This window comes from Tenrec ecaudatus, chromosome 4 (assembly GCF_050624435.1).
Source record: "Tenrec ecaudatus isolate mTenEca1 chromosome 4, mTenEca1.hap1, whole genome shotgun sequence".
Taxonomy (NCBI): Eukaryota; Metazoa; Chordata; class Mammalia; order Afrosoricida; family Tenrecidae; genus Tenrec; species Tenrec ecaudatus.
Window position 1 is genome coordinate 119,449,477 of NC_134533.1, and position 27,746 is coordinate 119,477,222.

Genomic DNA, 27,746 nt, shown 5'->3' on the forward strand with positions numbered 1-27,746 from the left:
CCTCTTTCCTTCTGTCAGTCTCTCCATCCCTCCGTCCCCTACCTCCTCTTGGGAAGCCCCTTGGGAGGCCTAGCCCCTAGCTGTGTATACCAGAAGGGTGGCAGTGAGGAAAGTGCCCCCACCCCGGAGCACCAGCAGGGGGCCCACCTAGATGCTCCCCTCAGTGTAGGGCTACTGGGGTTAGGGTGGGGCTGCCTCTGGAGCGTCTTGGGGCTTCTGTGGGGAGCGGAGAGCTGAGGGGCCACACCCATCACTACCAAACCAGGCTTCTTCTTGTCTTGCCTTCCTCCTCCAAAAAAACCTCTCAAGTACTCCTTCAAGCCACTCTGTGCTCCCAGGGAGCAGCTAGCCGGTCTCTATCCTCTGTCTTCCAGGCCCAGGAGGCTGGCTCTCGCACTCACATCTGCCATGGGGTCCCGCCAGTAAGAATGCAAGCCGAGGCTGAGACGACTCTCAGGACTGAAGCTCCTGGCCAGCCCCCCTCCACCCTGGCCTATGAGAGCCCTGGGTCCTCCTGGGGGTTGGCTGGGCTGGCCAGGAGGTCTACTCTCTGCCTCGTGGCTCAAGACCGTTCAGCATATGCCTAGCAGGCGCATGTGCACACATATGTACAGGCATGTCCCTGCACATACCCAGTCTCCCTTCTACTGTCAGCCACTGGTGGCCTCAGGACGCTCCTGCTCCCTGGTGGCTTTGCCAGGGGCGAGGCTGGGAGGAGGCCGAAGGAGGGAGATGGGGAAGGGAACTTGAGACGGCCTACAGTCAGGTTCACCCGACGGACCCCAGGGAAACACGCTCAAGACAAAGATGTGGCTGGTCGCGGATTTATTCGGGGGGCAGGAAAGCCCAAGCAGACCGGCTCCCTCCCTCCCACTATCCCTCCCTCTCGCCCACCCTGTCCTTAGCCCCCACTCCTGGGGAGCGAAGTCAGAGAGGGTCTGGGGTCAAGATGGGGTACACCCACTTGCTGCTCCTGCTTTGGTCCTTTCTCCAGGCCCAGGTCAGAGGAAGGAGGAAGTCTGTGTGATGGAGGCAGTGTGGGGGGGCACCCCTATAACTACACAGCACCTCGCAACCCACCCAGCCACCTGGCCACCAGCTTGCTCACATGCCATTGTGAAAAAGAATACAAAATTAGCCGGTAAATGAAATTCTGTAGGAAATGGTATTTCCCTACAGGGTGACTGGGCTGGTAGCTATTTTCATGGGTACATTAACACACTGAGGGAACTGCCCACCCTGGCAGGAGGAAGAGGAACATCTTTGCTAAGACCATCCTGCTGGCCAGGAGGATGCAAAGTGGATGTGGAGCCCCCAGACATCGGAGATGCTGCCCTCCGGCCTGGCTCAGGGCTATGGGGCCAGGCCTCTCCTGGCAGGGTCAGTCAGGTTGCCTAGTCACGGGATCTGTGTGGATGGCTGATGTGCAGTTGTTTGGGCCAGGTACCTACTGAGCACATATCATGGGGGCGGGGGACTTGGGGTGCAATGCTGGACAGGCCTGGAGACAGCAGGGTGTGGACAGGACAGGCAGGCTGAGGTCACGGGGATACCCACTGCTAGTGTCAACCACCCAGCTCAAGAGGAGGATCATGGGTTTGAGGAGAGGAACCCCCCGATCCCCCACCCCAGCCGTGACCTGGTCTGTGGACATCAGAGCGCACACAGCTAGAAAGGGGCTTGGAGCAGCAGGGGAGGCCAGGCTGTCAGGAGCGGACCGGCCGGCCGGCCGAGAGCTGGGGAGGCAGGCGTGTGTCACCCACACAGGAACGGTAGGGGCCGGGGAGGTGCTGGCAGCGGGGGCAGCCGACGGCAGGGCTGTTGGTGTCTCATTCCCTCCTGGCTACACCTCACGGGGCCTCGTTGGACCCAATCCCGGAGCCTTTGTTGACGTAGAACGGCCGGTAGTGAGACTGGGGGAGACAAGAGTGGTCAGGGCGAGCAGATGACAGCCAGCCCACCAGCCAGCCCCGCCCCTGCCCAGGATGCAGCAGTGGTCTGAACCCCAACAACCCCCAGGGTCGTGCAGCCCAACCTGAAAGTCCAGCTACCCCTTGATCAAGAATTGGCCCCCAGTCATTATCAGCGTCAGAGCTCAGCTCCAAACTGGAGCTCATCTGCTTACCAGGTTGATGAGTTTAAAGCTCTGGTCCTGCATTAGACTCTCTCTCTCCTGGGTCCAGGGAGGTCCCCCCAGCACTGCCATGGGGGTGGTGGTGGTGGCGGCTGCCATCCATTGATTGCCCCTTCCCAACCCAAGACAATCTCAGCACGTAGACTGAAATGCTGCCTGGGCCTGGACTGCCCCCTGGCTGCAGACTGGTCCCCACTGTTCCCATTGGCTGAGCTGTGGAAAGTCAATCACCGGGCCTCCCCTTTAGCCTGCCTTGGTCTGCAAGCACTGTTGACACGTGCTGGGTGTGACAGGCACAGGATGCCTGGCACACTGACTGGGAACCGGATGTGCGCCTCGCCCGTTTGGAAGGCCTGAATTCTACCTGGGAGCCACCACCGACTCATTTCTACCGCGCGCCACACGCTTCCAGCTGAGTTCCACAGCTCTCTTCCGAGTGTTTCATATTAAGGCCCCGTCTACTCTGAGCAGCCGCCCCATGCAGCATGCCCCCGCCCGCTCTAACCACGCACGGCCATCCAGGCCTTTCTACAGCGCGACCCCGAGGGCTTCTGGGACCAGAGCTTCACAGAGTAGAAAGTCTCACCCTTCTCCTGAAGGAGAAGCCAATCAAGACACAGCAAGGTCAGAGACTCTGCCAAGGTCGGTCAGCCAGCCGGGAGAGGAGAGCTGGCCTTCCAGTCTGCGCAGGGCAGCCCCAGAGTCCACACCCCGTGTCCTGGCTTTATGCGTCTGCTTCGCCTCTCTGCATCCTTGTCCGGGACAGAGGGGGTGCACTGAGGCAACAGCAGCCCAGACTAACACAGACACACACCCCCATCGATATTTGCCCCGTGACTGGCTCCCTCCCTCCCGGGACAGAGCCAAGTGGCTTCCCCAGCCTGCTCCGTGTTACCTCACTTATCATGTCACAGTCCTTTCCCAGGCCCCCCAACCACGGCCTCTCTCAACTCAACTCCCACGGCCACCAAGTCCATCCCCACATCCAGTGGCCCCCTGGGCTTCCGAGACTGTAACTCCTTACTCTTCCCTCCCAGTGGTTTGGAACGGCTGACCTGGCAGTTAGCAGCCCTGCTGAAAACCACTACACTAATAGAGCTCTCGGGAGAGCCGCCCTGCGGGCAGGAGTGAATCTGTGCTGTTACTCCACCAGGCAAACATGGCCCCTTGAGGGTCCCAAGAATTAGCTCTGTCCAGAGCTGGGTCAGAGACTGTCCTCTGAGGTACCACTGCCCCCAACCCTGCACACCCACAGCCTGCCCTCACATCTGCCTGCCTGCGAACTTCCAACTGAAATCTGCCACTCAGCCTCCTCACACCTCAGCCGAGTTCCAGAGCAGGGCGGGGGGGGGGGGGGGGGGGGCGGGAGGAGGGCAGGGGGCGGGGGCGGGGGCGGGGGCGCTATAAAATGCTGGGCCAAGACTCCTGAACTCAGACCTTGACTTAACCAATCAATGAAGGATGATGAGACGCAGCCCTGAGAGGGTAAAGGACAAAGCCAAAGTCAAACACCTGCTTAGGAGCAAGCATGGCCTGGGACCAGCCTCTTCACCCCAGGTACCAGCCTGGACCCCAGAGCAGTCAGCAGGCAGTTAACACACCAGGAAGTGGCTGCAGCCTCTCTCTCAGGAAATCCAGGTCAATAATATAGATCGCAGAGGAGAGTAGTGCTGTCTGGCTAAGAGCCCAGAGTGGCGGGAGAGACGGAGCCTGGGCCCCCCACCCAACACCCGGGCACCAGGCAAGGCCTGTCCCTCCCTGGCTCAGAGTCACAGCACCTAAGAGTTAGCTGGAAGGGCTATTGATTCTCCAGGCCAACTGACTCATGTCACAGCTGGGGAAAGAGAGGCACATGACCTGCCCAAGGTCACACAGCACGCCAGCACACCCGGGACCAGCCCTGGGGATTCTGCACACTAACACCCTGTCTCCTTCTCTCAGCACTGAGGCTCAGGGCGTAGAGAGCCTTCTCTGGTGGGACGCAGGCTCTGGGCGGGTTTGGGGGTTCGTGGTAGGGGGGTAACCGAGGCAAGCAACAGAACTCTTTCTTCTCCCATATCTACACTTGCAGCCCTGTTGTGGCAATGCCCGGGGCCCACACTGCCACTTAGCTCCTGTCTCCAGCAAATTAATGATTCTCTCCAATTACCCCACCAGGCCCTGCTGTGGCCCTGAGCTTACCACCTCTGGTGCCCTGGCCTCTGCATGCAAAGACGGGGAGCAATCCCTGGGCCCAGCAGGTGCCCCCCTGCCACCCACATCCCAGGGCAGCTGGTTAGCATCTTCCACAGGGCCTGGTGAGAGTCCTCAGGAGATGCACTGGGGGACACAGAGGTACAGCTTATAGGAGGGAGTCCCTGAGTACTGACTTCTCAGCAGGGGCCAGGCCTGTCAGATCTAAGCGGGATTAACCCAACCCAAGTCAGCTGCCCTGAATTCCACTCTCCCTGGGAGAGCCTATAAGGCTTTCAGCGGGGTTACAACCCTTTGGGAAGCAGATTGCCAATTCTTCCTTCTAAGGGGACTCTGGTTGGACTTGAACCGCCAACCCTTTGGATCAGTTTGCACCTCCAGGGACTCCCAAACCACTCAAGTGGATTCCTACTCATGTGGTGCCAAGATCATCCAATCTCAGGATCCAGCTGGGGGCCTTGTGCTGTTCTTCCGATGTCCCATTCTCCAGCCTCCCCTCGCCATGCCATCACCCCAATAGCCTCTCTGCTGAGAGCTGAACAGGTGTCCCTGGGAAGGTGAGACCCATCTCTCAGATGCCTGACCCCTGAGCCATCTACAATCCAATGGCCATGAGGGACCAACCTAATTTAAAGAAGCCTCAACACTCAACAACACACATCTACTGAGTCAAAAATCAGTGCTGCCCACTTTACAGATTACAAAACTGAGACCTGGGAAGTATGTGCTTAGCTTTGAGTCTCTACGACCCTTTGCTGTCTGCAGGTATTCAGGCCACTGCTGCCTCCTTCCTCTGCCACACAACCCAGCCTCCCACGGACCCTTGTATCCCCCAAAAATGAAGCTGAGTCCAGGGCTCTCCTACAGTCACTCACCAACAGAGTTTGCTTGCCTGACTTCCAGGTCTGCGGCTGGGCCTTAGGGCTCTGGCTCCGGATGATGGAGGGGTAGCCTGGGGAGACACGAGGTACCGATGGGCCAGGTCCCAGAGCCGGGACAGCACAGCTTCCTTCCCCCACATGACCACAGAGCCTTGCCAGCTACCAAATGCAGCCACCCTGAAGGGCCGTGGCAGCAGCCGGCCGATGCCACTGGACCCCAGGGGAGCTGGTCAGAGGGCAGAAGCAGCAGCAGACAGAAGAAAGGGTAGTAGGCCAGGAGGGTGGGGACAGGCAGCAGGAGTGGCCCTCAAGTCAATAGAACCATGCCAGTTCCATGGGGCTTCTCCACCGCCCCGCCCCCCTACAGATGCACACCGTGCCTCCGCTTGCACCCAGTGTCCAGGCCAGCTACCGCACCCTCTCCCGGTCACCCGGGCTGAATGGACAATGATCCCCATGTCCGCGCCCCACTGATGCCAGGCACTTCCCAGAGCCCTGGTCTGCCCGCCAAGCCCTCAGACAAGCTCCACTCTCTCAGCCCAGAAGCGCTCATCCTCCCACGGCCTCTGAGTCAGTGCTGATTCGGAGCGACCCACGTAAGACAGGGCAGAACTGGCCTCCGAGTTTCCAGCACGGTAACTGTATGGGAGTCAAAAGCCTCGTCGTTGTCCCACAGAGTCGCTGGGATTTCAAACTGCTGGCCGTGCAGATTGCAGCCAGATTACAGCCTGCGCTGTCAGCAGCAGGGAGGACTTAAGCCTGGTTTCCCGCACCCCAAACCCATATTTGTGCTCCGTGTCCGGCTGCTGCCTCTCTCACTTCCCCAGCAGGAAATGGGGGCCCAGAGAGGGGCACTCATTTGCCTGCATTGTGGCTGTAGACCAAGGCGGAGGCAAGCCCGGGGCCTGGGGTGCCCACTGGCTGGATCACCAGGCACAGGTGTTTGTCTCCCCACTGCTCCCCTTAGCCAAAGAGTCTGGCCCGTGCACCAGCCTGCAGCGCAGGGCTTGCACCCACGTGGCCTTCAGTGTGATGTCCACCCAGCAGTGTGGGTGATGCCAGCCACAGGGACACAGGTTGTAGTGCTGCAGGGAGAGGCAGGTGTAGTGTGTGAGGACAGAGGAGCTCAAGACTCGGGGCCTGTTCCTGGCAGGCACTGGCAGCCCGTCCCTGGATGCACCAGCTCGGGTGGCCCTCCTTGGGGCTGGCGCTTATCAAGAAAGCAGGGAAGAGACAGCTGATCTGTCTTTCTCCATGGTGTTGGGAGGGCAGCCCTGGAAGGAGAGGATACTATAGGCCTGAAGGAGAGTGAGCGGGGGTGGGGTGGGGGGGGTGCAGACCTCTCCTTACTCCCCGAAGAGAAAGCACCATACCAGGCATGGAGATGGGAGGACAAGGAGGGGTTGGGGCAGGGGTGGGGTCAGAGCAGGGCCGTGGTCCAGGAGACCCACTATGGCAACAGGCAGAAAACAGGGATGGGGAACTAAGGGTGCGGGTGAGGGTATATACCCCTCTGCCAGGGAGTTCTGGGGAGGAGGGACCAGGATACCCTAGAAGTGGCAGAAAGCCCCACCAGAACATCCCACCCGTCTTGTGTCACAGAAACATAGGGGTGGGGGTGGAGGGTGGGGATGGGAAACAGGCAGGTACCAGGATTGTTTTTAAACCGACCACTGCCATCCATCTGTTTGGAAAACTCTGAAGTGGCCTGTCCCAAGGTTGTGAACTGATAAGGGGTTTTCCCAGTGCCTGCCGGGAAAGAGAGATCCATTAGCAGCACAGAGCATGGCCTTCATTGGGGCTGCTTGTGACGCCGTGTGCATGGGGCTCCCCTCGTGCATGGGCAGCCCTGCCTGGAACCCTAGTCCAAAGCCCCTGCCAGCTCAGGATGTGGCCGGCAGGGTTCCTGGGCCATGCCTCCAAGGGTGTGGAGCAGGGGCTCCCCTAGGGCGAGGCCACAAGTCTACACAGGCTGGAGGGGCTTACTTGGAAGCATAAGAGTTTCAAATCCCATGGGAGGGTGGCCATCTGCCATCTAGGGGAGAGGGGGCTGCGACTTTGGTCCAGAGAATTCAGGCAGCCTCTGGAGGCCAGAGCAAGGTAAGACCCGGTGCTCCTCACGCCTGGCCTTGGGCTGGGACCTCCATGCTCTCTATGCCCCTTGCCCAGCTGTTGGCTTGGAGGTACACGGGCTGCACAGGCCCTGGTCCTCCCCTCCTCCCTGCCCCGTAGCTGCTTACCCTTCCAAGTGGAGCCAGGGTCCTGGGCCCACAAGAGACCTGGGGTCTGCCCCGCACGCCACACCCACTCTGCCCCTAGGACCCTTGGGCACAGACATGAGTGGAGCCCAGGCCCTGCCATGAGCCTGCTTCCAGCCTGTCCAATCAGAATGGACTCTAGGATGGAGGCAACAGCGCCTCGTCCATGAGCTCAGGGGTGGGGGGGCAAGGCAAGTGGGAGGCCGGGTCAGATTCTGATTGGGGTCAGCCGTGAGGCTTTCTCAGAGCGCTCTGCGCGACCCTGCCTCTGCAGGGATCTGCTGGCATCACAAGGCAAGAGGGTCCCACAGCTCGCAGTGGGCTCCCCGGACTGAGCCGAGGTTTCCTAACAGAGCACCCCCAGGGGCTCCAGGACGGGGCTGGGCTCTGGGCATCCTCCCTCCATGGACCATTGGAGCCTCAGCTGTAGACCCTCTTCAGGAACCAGTCCAGGGTCTTTCTGTGTGGGCACTAACTTGAGGGGGAGGGGGGCAGTGTCTAGCCCTGAGGAAGGCAACCCCACCCTTGTTTCACAGCGAAGACAATGGGTGCCCCCAGGTCTTGCCAAGCCCCTGGTCAGCCTCCAGACCGGTGCCCGCTTCTCTGTAAGGTGAGAGGCTGGGAGTGGGGGTGGCGCCTGACCGGCTTGTGGAGGGATGGGGGCAGCCACACAGGCGCCCTGTGCTGGGTTAGACGACAGAAGGGCCAGGTGGGGTGAAAGTGAGGGGCTGCAGAGGCCTGGGGCTGGGGTCTCACCTTTCAGGGAGAAGGAGGAGCTTCCTTGCACTGTGGGCATATCGTCCGAGTTTTGGACGGTGGAGGAGTACTCCCAGACCCGGCTGGTGTAGTTACCTGGAAGGAACAGGAAACGGTGTTGGAGCACGGACACCCCACCCCAATGGAGGCAGGGTGCCATGTGGGGCTGTTACGTGGCTCTCTCTCCAAGTCCCTAACTGGATTTCCCTCCCAATCACGCCGCCACCAAACCTTCCTGCCGTCCAAGCTGCCTTTCTATATTTACAGCTCATCAAGTCTCCTCACGTCCCTGCCGACCGAAAGACTCTCCATAACCAGAATAAAGCATAGAGCTCCTACCTGGCACTGCCAATGGGCCTTTTCATGACCCGCTCTCCCATCCCACCCTCCACACCAGTTCCACTTGCCCTCTGTCCTCCCACCTCCCGGTCCACCTCAGTCACTCAAAAGCACCCCCCACCTCCAACCCCCCGGCTGAAGGCTTTGCCCCTTAGACACACGGGCTCTCTTGCCCCGGACCTTTTGCACCTGGGAAGATTTACCTGTGCCCTAACCTGAGGGAGCCCTGATAGCATATGGTGACACATTGGGGTGCCATCTGCAAGGGTAGCAGTTCACAGGCTCCATGGGAAAGGGGCTTTCTGCTTCCATAAAGGGTCCCAGACTCTTTCTGGAAACTCACGGAGGCACTCCTACCCTGTCCTGCAGGGCCACGACGAGGCGGCATCGGCCCAACGGCACTGATGGGGTTTGGCTTTTTGTTTCCCAACCTTAGGAGGTCCAGTCAGGGCTCAGCTAATGTGCAATATCCCCACCAAGTCTGTCCAAGGGGCTTCAAAAGCGCCCGTGGGAAAAGCCCATTATCTCCCCCTTCCATTTCCCACAGACTTTTGAAGGCCCTTAGCTCGCGGTCCTTCCCTCGGTGGCTCGTCTGACTCCCTCCCTGTGGGTTCCTGGGGACAGGAGGCAGGCCCGTCGGACAGGCCTCACAGTGCGTGGCTGGCACGGAGCCCGGGAGCTTGGAGGTGCTCGTTATGTGGTTGGTGAAGACGTGAATGAACAAAGCAACAAACAGATACAAGCACAGCCAAGCACCAGGACCAGCAGCTGAGGTCACTCCAGGCATGTTTGCCAAGTTGAATAGACAGACGGACGTCTGTTTGCCAAGTGCGTCACTCAGACTGCAGGAGGAGGAGGCTGTGGGAGGAGAGTGGGGGGCAAAGGTGGTGCTGAGCGGGCCATCAAGGAAGGGCTCGGTGGTCTCTGGATGCTAGAGCCACGACACACCTCACTGGGCCCCCATCACTCAGCATCACAAGCCCCATAGGGGCGCCCAGACCGGAGCAGTAAGCCCAGCCCTGGTGGGGCTCTCCCACAGCACCTTGCAGCTCAGTAGCCTGCCCGAAGCAGCCCCTCCAACAGAGGCCTAAGGGGGCCTCTTCCTAGAGGCCCTAAGAGCACGCCTACCAAGGGTCAGAGGCCACACCTCTTCCTTTCATTTAATCCTCCTTCCTTCTCTCTCAGTGAGTGCGCCTTGTGAGCCCCTCCTGCCCCTGCCCCCAGGGACTCCAGTCTACTGTGCATGTGGAAAAGGGGCTGGCAGATGGTGACAGCTGACCACCAATCTGGGCAGAGATGCCTGGGCCTTGCCCTGTCCAGCAGGTACTCCTTATGTCCCTGAGCCCTCTCTGCCCTCACAGAGTTCTCCCAGGCTCCTCCTCACCCCAGAGCTGCCCTACTCTCTGTGGCCTCTGGCCCATGCAATCTGCTCCCTGAACACAGTAGGCAGTCACCCTAGGGCCCGGGGGATGGACTGAGTCCATGGGCCTGTCATTGTACAGAGTTTCCCCTGAGCACTGGGCCAAAGGAGGCCACGCATGTAGGGACTCTCCCTAATTAGCCAACTCCCCAGCTACTTCACTCGTCTCCCAGGACAGCCACAGTGGCTGGATCCCCAGGGACGGCCCAGCGCACAACGCCCTCCCTTCCCCCACCCAACTGTCATCTGTCTGTGCCACTGTCCACCGTAAGCCCGCCCCCCTGACGCTGCCGGGGACATCCCCACACCCAAGCCCAGATGCCAATTTGTCCTCTGGGGAGAAGAGGAGCAGGTGGACATAGGGAATGCTCATGGCTGCTAAGGCTCCTGGGCGGCTTTTTTTCTGGTCTAATGTGGTATAGTGGGTTACGCACTGAACTGCTAACCATCAAGGTAAGCGGTTCGAACCCAGCAGCTGCTCCATGGGAGAAAGATGAGGTTTTCAACTCCTATCATGATTCACTGTCTCCAAAAGCCAGGGCGGGGGGACAGTTCTAATCTGCCCTATAGGGTTGCTATGAATTGGAATCAGTGAAATGGCAGTGAGTTTCGCATTAGGGGATCATGCCTCACACGCAGACACACACACATATTACTTTAAGCATGACCTCCCCTACCCTGCCCGATCTTCTCCACATTCCTCTCACATCCCAAATTCCCTGCATCAGGACCCAGACCTGGCCTCCCACTCCCCCCACACACACACACAAAGTTGGGCCCCCCCTGATTTGAGGCAAGCCCCCACCTTTGGTGCCATAGAGATTGTTGAAGTTCTTCTGATTGGTCTCCTTGGAGAGACGGCTGGGGGAGGAAGGCTGGAACGATGGCCGGACTCCACCTGTGGGGCCAACACGGGAACTCTATCATTGCAGAAAGGAGGCACGGTCTCCACCCGGGGTGATACGCAGGACCCCCTGCCTGCACACTGGCTCCATCTCCCCACCCCACAGCTTGGGCCCACCATGAAGAGAACAAGGTGGCCATTGAGTTGTTCGTCCCCCTCAGGACACCGCTCACAGGGAAAGGGGTGCCACTGCAAGTCCCCCCAAGACCAGCATGCGCAGGCGGTCCTGGGTAAACTCTGGCAGCTGCTCACCCTTCCGTGGTCACCGGAAGGCCAGAAGTCAGGACCTCCCTGCTGAGCGTGGGCCCTGGACAGGGAAAGCCCCGCCACTCTCTGGGGAACGTTGTGTGTGGTGACCCAGGGGCAGGGCTCCTGAGGGAGGCGAGGCCACTCAAACCCACAGTGGGAGGAGTGTGGACCCCTGGCCTCATGAGGGGGACCAGTCTGAAGCTGGCCGGGCAAGTCACACCCACAGCGTCCTCCAGGTGCCAAGATGGCAGCTGCTGCTCATCCCACAGCCTGGATGGCACACAGTCACGTTCTCTCTCCCAACCTCCAGACAACGCAGTGACCGCAGACAGTGCCAACACCTGCAGGTGCCTCTGGACCTTCTACCACCTCTGCCCTCCCCGCCGTCCCCTCACCCCCACAACCCTGACTCTAGTGCACTGAGCCGCAGCACCTGCTGGCCCCTCTGCTAAGTCTCCGGCCTGACGGTCCCCTCAGCCCAGCGTCTTCTGTTCAAGGCCACGTCCACCACAGCCACACCCTCTACTGGGCACCCACGTCCCCTTCAGGCCTCCTCGCTGCTCAGCCCCCACACCCCAGACTCAGGCACACAGTGGCCTGGTCTCCCTGTCCCACCGGGTGACTCTTGGTCCTGGCCTTGCCTCCCTGAGCCTGGGAGCTGCCAGCAGGCAGCTGTCCTGTCCTCAGCGCCCACAATGCTCAGGGTGGGGACACCAGGTGAGCCGGTTCTCTTCCACCTGCAAGAGTCAGAGACTGACTCACAGTGATGGCGCTGGAAGGTCTCCGAGCATCGGGGACCCCTGAGGTCGGTGGGGTGAGGTTGGGGGGGGGGCAGCCTAAGGGCTATCTAGACCCCAGCACTCTCAGGTCCCATTGGGGACCTGATGTCACCTTAGGGGGTGGTCCTTGGAGGAAGGAGGCCCGAGGGACTGGGCCAAGGTGAAACAGAGGAGGGATGAAGGATGAGTCCTCCGTGTGGGTCCCCTGCCACAGAGCTGAGCCCATAGGGACAGAGCTCCATCGAGGGCATGGGCAGGACGGGCCGGCTGGGGCCTGGCCCACACCAGGAATGTGGACCAGTGGGCACAGGGCTCTTTCCCCAGAGCTCTGCATGGAGCCCAGGGGGAGTTTCCAAACTGGGTGGGGTAGCAGGAAGTTCTTCTCAGCTGAGTTCATCCCTCTAATCCGTGTGTGTGTGTGTGTGTGTGTGTCTGCTTAGGGTCTCAGTTCTGTGTGTGTGTGTTTGTGTGTGTGTCTATGTGTCTGCTTAGGGTTTAGGGTCTCTGTGTGTGTGTGTGTGTGTGTGTGTGTGTGTGTGTGTGTGTGTCTGCTTAGGGTTTAGGGTCTGTGTGTGTGTGTGTCTGTTTAGGGTTTAGGGTCTCTGTGTGTGTGTATGTGTGTATGTGTGTGTGTGTCTGTTTAGGCTCTCAGTTTGTGTGTGTGTGTGTGTGTCTGTTTAGGGTTTAGGGTCTCAGTGTGTGTGTGTGTGTGTGTGTATATGTGTGTGTGTGTGTGTGTCTGCTTAGGGTTTGGGGTCTCAGTTCCCCCTCCCCAGTCCCTTTGCCTTCCTCTATGTTTCTTCCATCCCCTGCTCCCCCACTGCCCTCACTGCACAGGCGCCAGCCCAGGCACCCCCCTTATGTGCAGGCATTGTTGTGGTTTCTTGCTAGTGCCAAAGAATGTGGCAGGCTACCACAGGGAAAGAACAGGCGGGTACTGGTCTATTACCCCCAGCCCCCACCCCACCCCCAGAACACAGCACAGGCTGGGGCTCTCCAGGGCCAGGGAGGGGCAGGCTGCAGGCCCAGGGATCCCGCAGAGAAGAAACAAGAAAGGAGAAGGTGCCCTCCTGTCCTTAAGGACCAGAAATGGGTTGGGGGAGACAGCCCCCAACTACGGAGGCTCAAAGCCCTCGACAGGCGAGCTGGCAGCCCAACACAGCTCCAGCCACCAGCAGACGGAGGCCAGGTTGCCCAGTAAGAGGAGACCCGCTCAAGAAGACAGGGCAGGTGCAGGATGGAGCAAGGGGAGGCCCTGGCAACACCCGCGGGGAGGACTCTGCGGGGCTGGGCGAGCACATAATTCATCCTCTGCACCCACCAAGTATGAGATGGGAAGGAGGCACCGCCAGCCCCTGGACCTGGAAACAGTGTCTGCCAACTCCTGAGGAGGACCTGGCTAAGCCTCTATGGAGGGCGGGCACCCCTGGCAGGAAGAGGACACCTGGACGGGGCCCGGTCAGTAGTCCTTACCCTTGGACGTGAGGTACATGGAGTATCTCTTCATGGTGTCTGGCGTGCTCCACTCCGTCCCATAGTTGTTTGTGTAGTTGTTCATATAACGATGGTCTCCTCCTGAGGAGGAGAGAGGGCTGGTGAGGGGGTGCTGGCCCACGGGCCCACCGGCTCCGGCTCCCAGACAGCCAGGCGTTCCTGCCTCAGGGGACAGAATGCTCTTCCCAGCATGCATTCTGCTCCTGAGCTCTGGGGAGTGCCAGCCACCCTCTGTCAGACCGACCCTTGGGGCTAACAGCACAGGCCCTGCACGCTGCAGTGACAAGGTGTGGCTGACGTTGTTCCTTCCTTACGTGTACCCAGGACACAGAGGGCCAGGAAAGAGTGAGTGGAGCACCTTACCTGGACAAATCAGGGAAGAGTTGGGGGGTGGGCACTGGTGCCTTGCTCCTGACTCAGTCACAAGCCCTGCTGGCAGCCCAAGGCTTTACTTGTGACTTTGGCCTCCAAGACCCAGCGTGCTTTGACAGAAGTTCAAGCTCTGGACAGGTGTGGAAGGCAAGACTGACTCTGACAACAGCAGACTCCCGTCTCACACCAGCCTTGAAGCCCACCCCACCTCACCCGCAGTCAGCCTCCTTCATAACCTTCCGTTCTCCTTACTCCTCCATCTTTCTTTCCCACTGTCCTCCTTTCCTGTCTGGCAGGGACCTGACCCACAGCAAACACTTGGTGACCAACCAAATGCCTCTCTCTCCCCATCGCTCTGAGCCTGGCATGGCGCCCTGGCCTGGTGGGAGGGCTGGTATCGGGAAGGAGATGATAGCAGTGTGGAGATGTGACTCACCGTCTGCCCATCCCCAGCCTCCCACAGGCAGACACACTCCCCACAGCAGACGGCAGTGACAGCCCACAGGGAGCCTCCCAGCAGCCCCGGGCACAGGTGCAGGGCGCTGACATCCACAGTACCCCACCCAGCGCCTGGCTGCACACCTTGTACAGGGCCACAGGGCCACCCCTGCACAGTAGCCATCCCAGCACAGCTGTGACCTAGAAATAGGACGGAGGGGAGCCAGGAGGCTGGGACACCCCTGTGAAGTCCATAAGCCACCCCATCCCAGGCAGGGCTAGCCTCCTGGGTCAGCTTCAGCCCTCACCTGAGGGGCTCCCCCTGTCAGGATCACCATGGGCCCCCACGCCGCCACCTCCACAGACAGCAGCAGGTCCTCACTTGAGAAGGTCCAAAGGTGGCACGGCAGGGTACGGAACCAACAGCATGCCCTACTTGGCTGTGTGACCTTGACAAAGATCCTTGTCTGAACCTCAGCCTTCCTCCCCTTAGGAGTTGTTAGGGGGAGTAAGATCAGGGCAGCAGCTGGCACACGGGCACCCCACCAGCGTCAGCATGGCCATTGACACAGCGAGGTTCCTAGATCCTCAAGCTGGCTAGGACATGGCTCATGTGTCCTTAGGTGTGCTTGAATGGGGGAGCACACTTCACAGGGACACTGTGTGATATCCCCATCAGCCTGGCACAGAGATGGCCCCAGAGCCCAGACCCCAACACTAGCATTGCTCTCTCCTCCTCAAAGATCCATGGGCAGCTACAAACCTTGAGGAAGGTTACAGCTAGAGGCCTTTAACTAGGTGGCCTCCTTGAGGGCTGACAGAGAGTCCTGGGTTAGGCCAGAGACGAGTCACTGGGTGGGGTCCTGGGGAAAGTGCCCAGGCTTTGGGGCCTAAAGGGACCAAGATCTGGCAGGTGAAAAGGGACTTAACTAGGCCGTTTCTCAGGTTAGGAGGCTTCCTACGAGATGATTCAGCCGGCCCCACTGGGGATAGCATGACTCAAGGAGAGAAGTTGGCTGTAGTTGAGCTCATGAGTTGCCAAGTGGCTGTGTCCCGTCATCCCTAGCCTGTCCCAGCAGGCCAAGTGCAGCCTCTGGGTCAGTTCTGCTCAGCAGAGCCACAGGGATCTGCCAACCCTCCTTCAAAACATGGGTGAGGTCTTAGGTCATGTCAACATGAATCTCCAAGCAACAGGGCTCTGGCTTATACTGGTTGTGTGATCCATGCCATGCTGGATTGGGCAGTAGACCTTAAATCATAGTTCAGAGCAGCCTTGAGTGGGAAATGGGGTGTGTGTGTGTGTGGCTGGAATGGATGCCACCTGGATGGAATTGGCCTGGGACCCACGCACAAGTCGAGGGGCCCTACCATTCTCCATGTGGTTCCTCTCGATGAAGTTTCGGCTCAGGTCTGCCTTGCACATCTTCTCCACATGGCGCATGCACACATTGAGCAGGTCATCCCGGAAGTTGCCCAGCGACTGCCCCAGGCCCTCCCCCTCCAGCAGAACATGGTAGGTGGGTAGGGGTGGGGGGAGGGAGTAATTGCTCATCAAGGCACCAAACTCCTAAGAAGAAAGGAAGGAGGCCATTAGCTGTGGGGGTCTTTGGGAGCGATGAGGCCCCTCGCCTGCCAGGAGCTCTCTCAGTCCAGCTGGAGAGCCAGCACTGGGAGCTGGGGCCCGCTCTTGCTTGGTGATTAACCAGCTCCGCTTGTCCTCACTGCACAGTCTTCTGGGAAGCGCTGGAGCTGGGCTGATGTCCACAAACTGTTCTCTGACAGTCTGTGGTTCCCGGGGTCCCGCCCTAACCCAGGTGCCTCACTCCTCCCACACAAAGGGGTAGGAGAGGGGCCCAGCTGTGACTACTCTCCGGGTAAAAGCCCTGAAGAAACGCTGGCCACTCTGGGGGTGAGTCCCATTGGTTGGCCACACCCAGCCCTGCCTCTACCACTTATCATTGTCTTTCAGTCACTGAAGGTCTCTCCTTCAGGTCCTAACCAGCCTCCAACGCCAGTTCAAATTCTGCCTTCTCCTCAAAGCCGTTGTACCTCAATCTGGCCTGCTGTCCCTTCTCAGGGCTTCCACAAACATGTATCCCCTGAACCACATGCTCTATCACCTAATTACACCCTTCTAGGGTGTTCGCTAATTGCACGCGCCTTATCTTCCCAGCTGGAATGCAGCTCCTTGGGGGAAGAGGCCTGTCCCATGCTTGTCTGCTCACCGTAGCACCTAACAGAGTGCACGGCATTACTGGAGTCCCCGAAGCACTCGTGCAGTTGGAAAGATGGACTAACAAGTAGACGTACAGACCAGATTGAGGATAGCAAGTATGTGCACTCATGTGTCACCCCCACCACACATATCCAAAGCAGGCATCACTAATCAATTATAGACCTCTTTCCTGCTAAGCCTGGAGTACCGTTAGGAAACATCAGTTGAGGTTAGACCAGGTTATAGTTGTGTGCTATTATTAGACTAGGAAGGGAAATGGCTTGCATGGAGAAGTAAATAGGTAGAAGGAATTGAACAAAATGGATTGAATGATGGAATGTGATTAGAAATGGGTGGATAGAAGGAACAATGGGTGGGTGGATGGATGGATGGATGGATGGATGGATGGATGGACGGATTGAGGGATGAAAGGATGGATTAATGGATGGATGGATGGATGGATGGATGGATGGATGGATGGATGGAAGGAAAAATGGATGGAAGGATGGATGAATGGATGAAAAGGATGGATGAATGGATGGATGGATGAATGGATGGATGGATGGATGGATGGATGGATGGATGGATGGATGGATGGATGGATGGGTAGGTAAGTGGACAGATGGATGGATGGAAGAACAGACGAGGAGTGAGGAAAATGAATGGGAAGACTGGGGGCTAAAAGAGACTGGAGCTGAAGTACCTGCAGAAAGAGCACGGAGTCGCTGATGCTGTGCAGCTGGTCCCGGGTCTGCTTGTCCTCATGCAGCTGCGTCGCCCTTTCCTCCAGAGCATCCACAATCACTTTCGCTTGGTCCACAGCGTCCTGCTCCCGCTGCTCCAGCGCAGCCCTCACTTCTTCCTTCTGCTTCTCCAGATCCCGTACCAGGTCCCTGAAGTTCTGCTCCAGGATGGCCTTCTCATTGGTGGTGAAACTCTGGATCCACAGTCAGGGGAAGGAACACAGGAGGGGGCCGTAAGAATTAAACTTCCCTAATGAAGTGCATCCTTTGGTTCCCAAGTCAGGGAAATAGAGAGACGACAGCTATTGATTTTTCAAATGCCATCTATTGCTGCCATACTGGTTTATACATGAGGCTGCTAACTACAAGGTCAGCAATTCAAAGCCACCAGCTGATCCAAAGGAGAAAAATGAGATGCCTTACTCCCATAGAGATCTACAGTCCCAGAAACTCACCAGGGCAGTGCTTCTAGGGAGACTAAAGGTCAGAATGGACTTGGTGGCCATGAGATTGGTTTGGTGTCAGCATCCCTTATTTATCTATGGATCCTTCCCCTTGCTGGACCAGCAGCAGCCACCAGGTCCACCCCTGGGCAGCTTCCCATAGACCCAGAAGGTCCCCATGCTTAAAACCAGTTACCATAAAGTCAACTCCAGGCCATGCCAACCCCGCATGGGTCAGAGCAGAACTGAGCTCCACAAGGCTTTCAATGGCTGGGGCCTTTCAGAAGCAGATTGCCAGCCTTTCTTCTGAGGCCACTTGGGGTGGATTCCAACCCCCAGCCTTTCAGTTAGCAGTCAAGTATGCTGGCTGCAGTGCCCAGGGAGTCCAGGTGTGCTCACTGAAAACTAATTAGCTGCGAGTTTATGTAGCACAGTCAAGGGTCAGTGACCTCGGAGTGTGGATTGCAAATACCCAAACCATGGCAGACGAGCGTCCAACCGCACTGACTCCAACCATAGGGAAATGGCAGTTTGGCAGCCAGGTAATCTGGTGGGAAGACTGGAATGTACTGGAGGACAGGTGAGCCGGAGGTCCTTATTTGCTAAAATGATGCCAAGTGAACATAAGGGGGATGGGCCAGGTCCCACCTGGCCGGCTGGCCCAGACTTGGAAGAGGCGGGAGCTGGTGGGAATGCCAAACGGGTGAGGAGCCCAGAAAATGTAAGCTTAAGAGACTGATGGGAGTCTGAGGCCTCCAGCAGGCTCCAACGCCGTCTTCCTCTTAGGACAGGCAGACAGGTAGGCCAGGGCCCAGCCCAGGAAGGCCCGGGGGTCCCCACCTTGATGCGGTCCTTCTCCTTCTGCCACTTCTCAGCCTCGTCCTCAATCTCGATGATCTTCAGCTGCAGCTGCTCCTTCTGTAGAGAAAGCTCCGTCTGCAGGGAAAGGTGCGGGGTGGACCAGAGCGTGAGCGGGGCGGGGCGGGGGTGGAAGACCACCAGAGAGTCAGAGAGGGCCCGGCCAGGGGACCACTGGCGCAGGACTCATCCCTCAGCCAGTCACAGCCCTCCAGCAAACATTCACTAGGACTGGGACATGAGGCATCGCAGCCAGGTCTTTCCAAGAACCTCTGCCTGCCTCCTCCCTGCAGCTCCAGCAGGAGGGAAATGGATGTTCAGGATCTTGCTTCTCTGTGTGGACCTGGGGCCCCTACCTCTTTCCAGCTAAAATCACAAAGGGACCGAGCTCAGCTCAGCCCAGCCCAGCCCAGGGAGGGGATCACGGCAATAACCGAGGGCGATGTTTCTGACGTGGCGCCCGCATTACCAGCAGGGAATCTGTCTGGGCAGGCAGCACTGTAAACCTGTTTATGGGAAAGTGGATGCATTCTGCCACTTTGACAAAACTTTGACTCGGGGACTTTGACTCAGGGTTCCTAGCGGGGGAGAGAAGCCAGAGCTCGGTGGGTTCTAAACGGTCCTCTCGGCAGAAGCCCATGGCCCGTGGCTGCTGGGGGTCTGCGGGGAGGGTAACAGTGTTGAAAAAGGCCCCTGGGGAATGTGCTAGGACTTGCACTGTCGTGTCCGTATTTGCCTCCCATCTAGAGGAATGCTCTTCTCTGGGAAGCAGCGAAACTGAGGGTGAAGGCCAACCCAATCCAGCCACACCAAGAGGCACCACTCTCATTCTGCTGGGCTCCCCGGCGTCGGTCCCACCCCTACGCACAACAGGACGCAGCGCTGCCAGGCCCCTGGCCAGCCTCATTATGGTCCCCACGCTTGCGTCCCGCCTTGCAGAAATTGTCCATCCATCTCCTCAAAGGCCTTCACCGCCCCTCTGCTTTCCCAAGCAGGATATGGGGGACACGTCCAGAGAGACCAGTCCCTGGAGAGCTCCCCTGTAAGGGCGCTCAAAGTACCTTCCAATCAGGAAGACATGAGGGTGGTCTCCACGTGACAGGCATGAAGACCAAGTCCCCCCACCCCCAGGAAATCTCAGATGGCTCGAGATCTCCCCAAGGAACTCTACAGCTTGGGCCCAGGGCCCCCTTTCATCCAACTGTGGACCTGCAAGTCCCCAAGAGGAGAAGCTACAAGCCACAAGGAACACGAGCATCGTCCCCAAGGAGCCCCTCAGCGGGGCAGAGAGCTTCAATATACGTCGCACCTTTGCACCGTCCACCGGGCCAAGGGGACACTGCTCAGAAAGCGTTGGAGAGGACATGGGATGCTGGTCCGTGAGCCTCTCCAGCTCCCATGGGAAAGGTGTCGGGAGGGCTGGGGAACTGGTGGGGAAGGTCCCGGCTGGGAGCCAGAGGAGGCGTCTCTGACACCATGCCCCTGCCCCCCCCCGCCAGCCTCCCCCCACACTCCCCACTGCCGACACCCCCTGGGCTCTCTGGGCATCTGCCTGGTCCACAATGGGCTGGAAATTCCAGGGTCCAGCCACGAACGATGGTTATCGAAAGAAAAGGACTAAACAGAGATGGGCAGGAGGTTTGGCCTGGTCTATGGAAAGAGGAGAGGATTCAGCTCTCAGCAGACACCAGTGGGGAGGGCGAAAAACGAGGATACGTCCCCCTAGGGATGGCAGCAGGGTCGACCTCAGGCTCCCTGAGGCTACAAGGCTGGAAGGCCCAGAAGACAAGCATCCCCTGAGCCGATGGCCACAAAGACCCCAGAGAAGGCTGTGGAGGTGTGGGGAAGACGGAGGGGCTAGACTGGGGGTCTAGCCAGGGCAACCTTCCCATCTCGGAAGGACTCTGGAGCTATGCCTAAAGTTGAAGTGGTGCCAGCCCCTCCGCCCATTCCAGCTGAGACTTCCCAATGTGGGTCAGGGACAGGAGAACTAGCACGTGGGTTTCTCAGCCCCCTCACTACTCCCAGAACCATCTGCAGCCCACCTTCACTGCCATAAGCAGACAGCCCAACCTTGGTAAAGTCTTACGTACAGCCGGCAGGAAGCACAGCCCCTGCCCCCCACTCCCATGCACACACGAAATACAGAACAGAAAGGCCTCCCAAGTACAGGTGGCCTTCAGAGAGGGTGTGACTGCCCACCATCTCAGTAATGTCACCTGGTAAGTAGCAGAGCTGGCCCTGCCTCCCCGGGGACATTGTGAAGATCGACTGGGAAAGGCCCAGCTCTCAAATAGCACATGGGAGGGGCTGTCACTGTGTGCAGACCCCAGGGTGGGTGCCGGAGCCCTGCTGGGTGATTTCTCTGCTGCTCACAGGAAGCGGGGGTTAGTGTGGTGGGCGGGGAAAGAGCACAGGTCATTGAGGGGAGCGGGCATGGGTGATGCTCAGTGGTGAGGAGGAGGTGGCTCTGGCAGAGGGGCCCATGGTATGAAATACATGGTCTAAGGGCTGGCAATCCCAGGGAAGCAGACCAAGAGGCTGTGGGGTCAACTCTGATGCTAAAGGTCAATGGGGAGACTGGATGATCAAATTCTAGATTGGCCTGTGGGTAGCAGTCTTGACCAGAGGGGAGGGCCAGGACAGCCACTAGTGTGGAGTGAGCATCGCCCAGTGGGAGTCCTGTTGAAAGCCACTTGGGGAGACCAGTTTGGGGCAGGGCCTGCAGGAAGGCCAAGGGAGGCCTGACACAGGGAACCTGGATTGGCTGGGCCAAGGGATGAAAAGGGAGATTAAGTATTAAGTAGGTATTTCAACATGGAAACGCCGGGAGGGTTGTAGAACAATGCAGAGGCAGCGCCCAGAGCTGCGAGAAGCCAGGCTCCTGAGAGTCTGGGGAAGGCAGTGGGGCCATGATGTATGGAGAGAAGAGTGCAGGTGCCTGCCAGTGATGTGGGTGAGGAGGAGGGAGAGGTTGTTGATCTGAAAAGTGTGAGGGCAGGGTCAAAAGCAGAGCCAGGCTGTCTGCAGCAGTGGGCGGAAGAGCACAGAGGGTGGGGGAGAGCCGAGCCTGCACCCACTTTCCCAGGACACCAGGCAAGCCAGACAACAGGGCCTGGGAGGGGACCCTGCTCCCACAGCCCACCCTGCAAAACCAGACTTGCAAGACATAGCAGGATCCTGGGAGGCGTGGGGGGCGGGGATGAGGGTGGCTGTCGGGGGGCGGGGGGGTGAGGTACTTGTTCTGGGTGACTGGTGACTATGCCACCGAAATGGCCCTCTCTCGCCTCTGGAGTGAGTCTGGCTCCTGGCAGGGAAGAAGGAGCTGGGCTGGGCTGGGAGCACTGGACGCAGCCGAAGCATATGGTCAACTTTCAGCTGGGTTTCCCCGCTGGCAGAGGCTGCAAAGAGCAGACGGGTGCTGGAGATGCTGAGGCCTCCTGCAGCAGCAGGAATGCCCCGTGACACAGGCAGCTAGTGTAATCCCATTGTCCAGATGTGGAAACTGGGAATGACTACATGCCTAGCCTGAGTTCTAACCGCTCGAAAATGGGAGGGCCTCATAAATGCCAGACTGTCCTCTAGATCCTAGGTGCCCAGGCCTGGCTTCTCTACACTACATGGACACTACAGATCCCTGGGCTCCATTTGCAACCTAACGAGTCAGGATCTCTAGGGGGGCAAGCCCAGGGATCGATAAGGGCACCAGATCCCCAGGCGAAATGGGCCAAGATTGGAAGCCCAAGCTCTAAATCTTCTAGGACACTAGCCTTCCTCCTTGCAATCCTATGAATGTAAGCCCACCTGGCCTCCCCTCCCACCCCACCTTACTGATGCCTCAACTAGATGAGTCTACAGCTTGCACCATTGTCTCTCCAGCCCCTTCCCAGGCTGCCCTAGGGCCTGGCTCCCTCCCGCTCCTTCCTTGGAATGGACTGAAGCCTCTGAGGTAGGACCTGCGCCTCCGCTCTCCAAAGCACCCCTGCCTGTACTTGCTCCTACTCTACCTAGTCCGCCCGTCACCCTGCCCAGGCCTGTCCCTCAATACTTCCTTTGTTCCCTTCTCCCGCTCTCTTCTGGTCCTCCGCTGCTCTAACTCCTGGGACAGGCCAGGCATGCACGGGCACCAGCCTTTAAACTCTGCCCGCCTAGAATGAGGAGGCTTCCTCAAGAGCCGAGTGGGGCTCAACAGCCAGCGAATCCCCCACTTGACCCGGTCTTCAGGAGCAGGCACACCTGAGCATGCACCTGGCTGTGCCGCAGGATACCTGCCCTTGCGCTGCCTCCCCACCCCGAAACGCGGAGATCGGCCCGCAATCTTTCTCTAACCCAAATTAACTACTTGGGCCGTTGACTGTGACATTAGCCAAATGATCCAGTTAATTGCCAAATTTGTAGTCTCTGACAAATGGTAATTATTCTGGATAAGAATCTGAAATGCTGGATAGATTTTCTCCTTTCCTCCCAGATGACAAATAGTCTATTAGATAGCCGGCTTGATTGGAGTTTAGGGCTCCTCTACTTCCTGCCACTGCTGCGCAATCCAGAGAGGGGGCACTAAGGGCCAGGGTGAGCCTCCTGGGCAGCCTCCCATACAGGGGGCCCCTCGGGTAAGTCACTCCACCTCGTGGTGGAATTGGTCCCGCTTTCTGATTCCTAACCTGGCTCCTCATTCCACAGAGTAAAACTCCAGGCCCGGGGCCCAGCCCCTGACATCCCAAATCAGAACCTGCTTGAGTTAAAACTTGAGAGTCTGTTTTAACAATTCACCAGGCAATTCCGGTGAATTACTCTGAGGAGTAAGGTTTGGGAACCCCTAGACTCAGCAGAAGGTGCCCTGGTGGCACTGTGGGCTAAATGCTGGGTTACAGCAAGGTTGGCGGTTCAACCCCACCAGCTGCTCCTCAGGAGGCAGGTGAAGTTCTCTGCTCCTGTAAAGATTTACAGTCTTCAAGAGCCACCGTAGAACGGCTTCTGGGGGTACGAGAAGGCCCCCACCCGCACCTCCATAGGAGAAGGTTGTCGGCAGGAAGCGAGAAACATAGAATGTAGGCCTGACCAGCCGGCATGTCTACCAGCCTTTCTCTTTGCTTCCCTGCCCCCTGTCTGGAATCTCTGGGAATGTGGACCCTTTCTTGCTATCGATGTGAATGCAGGATCCCCACCCCTGCCGGGCTTCACCCCAACACCCCAGAGGCTACCTCCCCTCCTTTTTCACTCATCCTATACCTGTTCCCCACCAATTCTGGGAAAAGGGCTCCAGCCCCTGCACAGCACCCCAGGCCTTTGGACCTGGGTCCTTTTCCTGAATTCCTGTCACGGCAGCCTGCCCACAAAGAGCTTGCCTGCCCAGCCCAGCCAGCTCAGACCCCTCAAGGGCCATGCAAGGGCCGCCTATGCCCAGCAGCTGCTGGTTCCACTTCGGGGGAGGAATTGAGCAGCAAGAGGAGAAACGAAGCCACCAGGCCAGGTCAAAGAAGAACAAGCTGAGCCGAATGACAGAAGGGACAGCAGACAAAGTGTGGCCTCTGAGCTCTCTGCAAAACTAGGAGTGTGACCGCCTGTCCCTCCACCTGCCGAGTGCCAACCCAGAGGGCAGGCGGCCAGTGTGTGCAGAAGCCAGGCCACCCTCCCTAGGAAGGGTGCTAACATGCCCACCTGCTTTAGCAGGAGGGACTTGGAAGGGACTGAGACAGGGAGGCATGTGTGAAGCTTCACCTCATCTGCCTAACCTAGCCTGGGCAAGGCCCGGAGACACGGCAATGGACTGGGTGGTATCAACGGACCCCCAGTGTGACATTTGGGGTGGGCCTGGAGACATTCTGACCCGGGCCACTGCCCCACTGCCATGCCACACCAAGTGACCGTCATACACTTAACCGCTGCCTGTACTGTGTGGGCAGAATCAAGGCCCGGGCAATGATCCTGGGTGTATCCACTGTAGCCTCCTGCAACTAAGCAGGGCAAGTCTGAGCTTACCTCACCTGGTCTTCACCTGCAGGCCACAGAACCGGTTTTGGACAGGGACCCTGCTCAAAGCAGTGTATGAGCTGGTGTTTGGGTGTGTGGAGAGGCCCCTAAAGGATGTCAGGACTGACATGCTCCTCCTCTTCTGTCCCCCACCTCCCTCGCCCTGCTCAGGGCACTGCCCCCCAATGTCTGACACCCCCTACTCAGCTTGCTCTCCACCACTCTTCCCCGCCTCCCTGCATTGCAGGCACAGGCACGCACACCTCAAGGCCCTGCAGAGGCAAACATATCCTGAGCCCCAGCCCCCTGAGCCCTTCCCTGGGGCTCTCAAACACTGGGAGAAGCCTTCATCTTCTTGGATCTGTGTTCCCACCTCCACCTGCAAGGCAGAGGAAGCGACTGACGTGGCTGTAATGTTTTGAACAGTGTTTACAGACAGCTCTTTCTGCATAACGGGGCGTAGGTGCCCAGGCTTGTTTGGGAGGCTCAGCTCTGCCTCCTGACCTACATATCTTTGATTCCCACAGTGGTCTCAGTATCGGAACACAAACTCCAAGCTCATGGCACTTCCAGAGAGGGCTTTCTGAGACCCCTTGCCCACTGAACAGCCTCATGATCTCTCTCAGCACCGGGGCATTACCTATGGGATGACAGCGTTGTTTTGAACAAAACTTGGAGCCAAATCCCATGTACGAAACAGATAAACAAGGGTGTGTTCTGCTGAGGAGAGTCTGCTCGGCTCCCTTTGCCTCTCTGCTCACCCCTGAGGCTTGGAAGGCCTCTCTGAGAAGCCCAAGGCTCCACAAGGTTGCTGGCAACTCCCAAACAAGCCAACACCTTGGTTCCTTCCACATGGAGGAAAAGGAGAGGGAGAGAGCTGAGCTGAAGGGCCTGTCCAGAGTCTCACAACTAATGACGGGCCAGAACCAGGGCTGGAAACCGGGCCTCCAAAGAGCGGCCAGCAGACACGGCATGCCTCTGAGGGACAAAGGTGCAGCCCAAGGCTGCCTGCCCGACAGCCGACCCTGCGAGCCCACCTGGCAGCACCCCGCAGAAAGGCCTGGCCATGTGCCCCACGAAGACTGCAGCCAGGAACGACCTTTGCGGGCGTCTTTCTGTCTCGTGGTCTCCCCGAGTCAGAACTGACAGGATGGCGTCCAACAGAGGCAGCACCACCAACTCGAAACCTCATCTGAGGAGCTGCCCCGTTTTGGATACAACTGGAGAACTGAGCACCACGGTTCCAAAGAGACGTCCTGAGGCTGGGGTCCGCGTCCCTACCCATCTCTAGGCCCTGTAAGAAGCTCCCAGCTAGGCAGTGGAAGAAAGCTGGCCACATACCTCCTGCCTGGGCCAAAGAGAACATCTCGGCATTCAGCCGTCCCAGCCCAGAGGTGTGGCAAGGCGTGCCAGAAAAGAGTACCAGCAAGCTCCTGGTCAGGAAGGCTGGGCAGGGAGGGGTGCTGCACCCCTCAGCTTGAGGGGCACAGAAGCTCTTGAGGAAAGCCAGGTCCCCTCCCCACACCATGGGCAGGAGGGTTTGCATTGGAGGAGGCCACCCACAGCAGGGAGCTGCGTGTCTGTGGGCGGGAAAGCTCCGGCACCTGTGGGGCAGGGGCAGCAGCCACACTGGGCTCTCGGTGGAGCACGCCTCTGCAGGCGCGCCTCTCACAAGCCTGCACACGCTGTATCAGCCTTGCTCAGAGCGGACAAATCCACAGGCACGGCGCCCGAGGAAATGTACTCACATACCATACACACAAATACGTGCCGACACCCACCTAGGGGCATAAACACCCACGGGTGCGCATAGAGCGCTCACACACGCACAGACACCAGTCCTCATTGATCATGTCCCTCTACAGGCCTATTCCAGTCCACAGGTAACCACACGCACAGCACCGCTGAAAGAAGGCTAGCAAGGGGCCTGAACGGGAGTCCCTCGGGAGTCAGGAGGCTGGGGGGGGGGGGAGGGCATCAGACAGACACACACCCCCCCAAGAAGTCTCAGGGCTGCAAAAGCAAACCCCCGAGGCCAGACTAAAAAGGGGACTTACAGTGGCCAAAAAGTGTCACCTCTTTTGCCTATCTCCCCTCCCCTCTGCCCCATGGGCCGGTCTGCTGTGGGGGTGGGAAAGAATCTTCTCTCCCATAAACCTGCTGAGAGGAAGAAACGCCCAGCCAGAAACAGAGCCCAGGGCTGACCTGGATTCATCCGCCACCTTGGTGGTGTCTCCAATCTTCCTGAGGCCTTGACTGCTGATCTGCGACACCACTGGGTCTCCTGCGACCTTACAGACCACCCCACCCGTGTGTCCCTCCCCATGGCCACCCTGGGGTGTGAAGGGGGCAGGTGGGTTCCCCAAAGGGGCTGGTGGAGTTGAGACTCCTGCGGGCGGCAGGAGGTGTGCAGGGGCCCGCAGTCACCTCCTTCTCGGCCTTGGCCTCTTCCACGGTGATGGTGCTGTGGTTCTTGTGCTCTTGAAACATGCACAGGTAGCAGATGCACGTCTGGTCCGTCTGGCAGAAGAGCTCCATGGTCTTGCCGTGCAGGGGGCACTTGCGCGCCTCGAAGTCCCGGATGGGCTCCAGCAGCTGGTGGTCTCGGAAGGCGGCCCCCTCCAGGTGGGGCTTGAGGTGCAGTTCGCAAAAGGAGGCCTGGCACACCAGGCAGGACTTGACGGCCTTCTGCTTGTTGCTGATGCACGAATCGCACAGCACCTCCTCGGAGCTCGCCTTGGGCCGCAGGTGGATCCCCGAGTCGGCCCGAGGCGGGTAGCTGTTCCGCCGCCCCTCGGCCGGCTCCACGAGCGACACGGTGGGCTTCCGGGGCTCCGAGAACATGGACCTGCCCCGCAGCTCGCCCTTGTCTGCGGCGAAGCTGACGGCCGGCTTCTTGGAGGCCCCCAGCTGGAGCCCGGCGTAAGGGGAGCGCTTGCCGTCGGCGGAGTCCATGCTGAAGTAGTTGGGGCCCTTGTCGTCCACGGACTCCACAAACTGGATGATGGGCCGCCGCCACTCGTTCCCGGCGAACAGGGCGGCCTTGCCTTCCCCGGCCTTCAGGGCACTGGCCGCGCTCTTGCCCTCGGCCGCCTCCCCGCCGTGCCCGTTGGTGGTCTTGGCATCCTTGGCTTCAGGCTTCAGCCCGCTGTCTGGGCTCCCGTTGGGTCCTGGGGGGCTGCGGGCGTCCCTGGCTTCTGGGCTGGTCCCGTTGCTCCTGGACGCATCCGCGGCTTCCATTGCGGGTCTCTGGGCTGGGCTGGGCTGCTGGGCGTGCGGGCTGCAGACGTGGCCTGTGTC

The 27,746-nt window shown here is 59.0% G+C and overlaps 1 protein-coding gene across 1 annotated transcript; it reads right to left on the minus strand.

Annotated features, from left to right (window-relative positions):
• Positions 1-876: 876 nt before the first annotated feature.
• Positions 877-27,746, minus strand: TRIM29 (tripartite motif containing 29). Its single transcript, XM_075546716.1, has 9 exons — positions 26,874-27,746; positions 18,459-18,554; positions 17,136-17,369; positions 15,586-15,784; positions 13,387-13,488; positions 10,787-10,879; positions 8,223-8,318; positions 5,203-5,279; positions 877-1,913 (listed from the first exon to the last, which is right to left on the minus strand). Exons 1-9 carry the CDS (start codon positions 27,684-27,686, stop codon positions 1,851-1,853), a joined length of 1,773 nt encoding a protein of 590 aa, XP_075402831.1. The 5' UTR covers positions 27,687-27,746; the 3' UTR covers positions 877-1,850.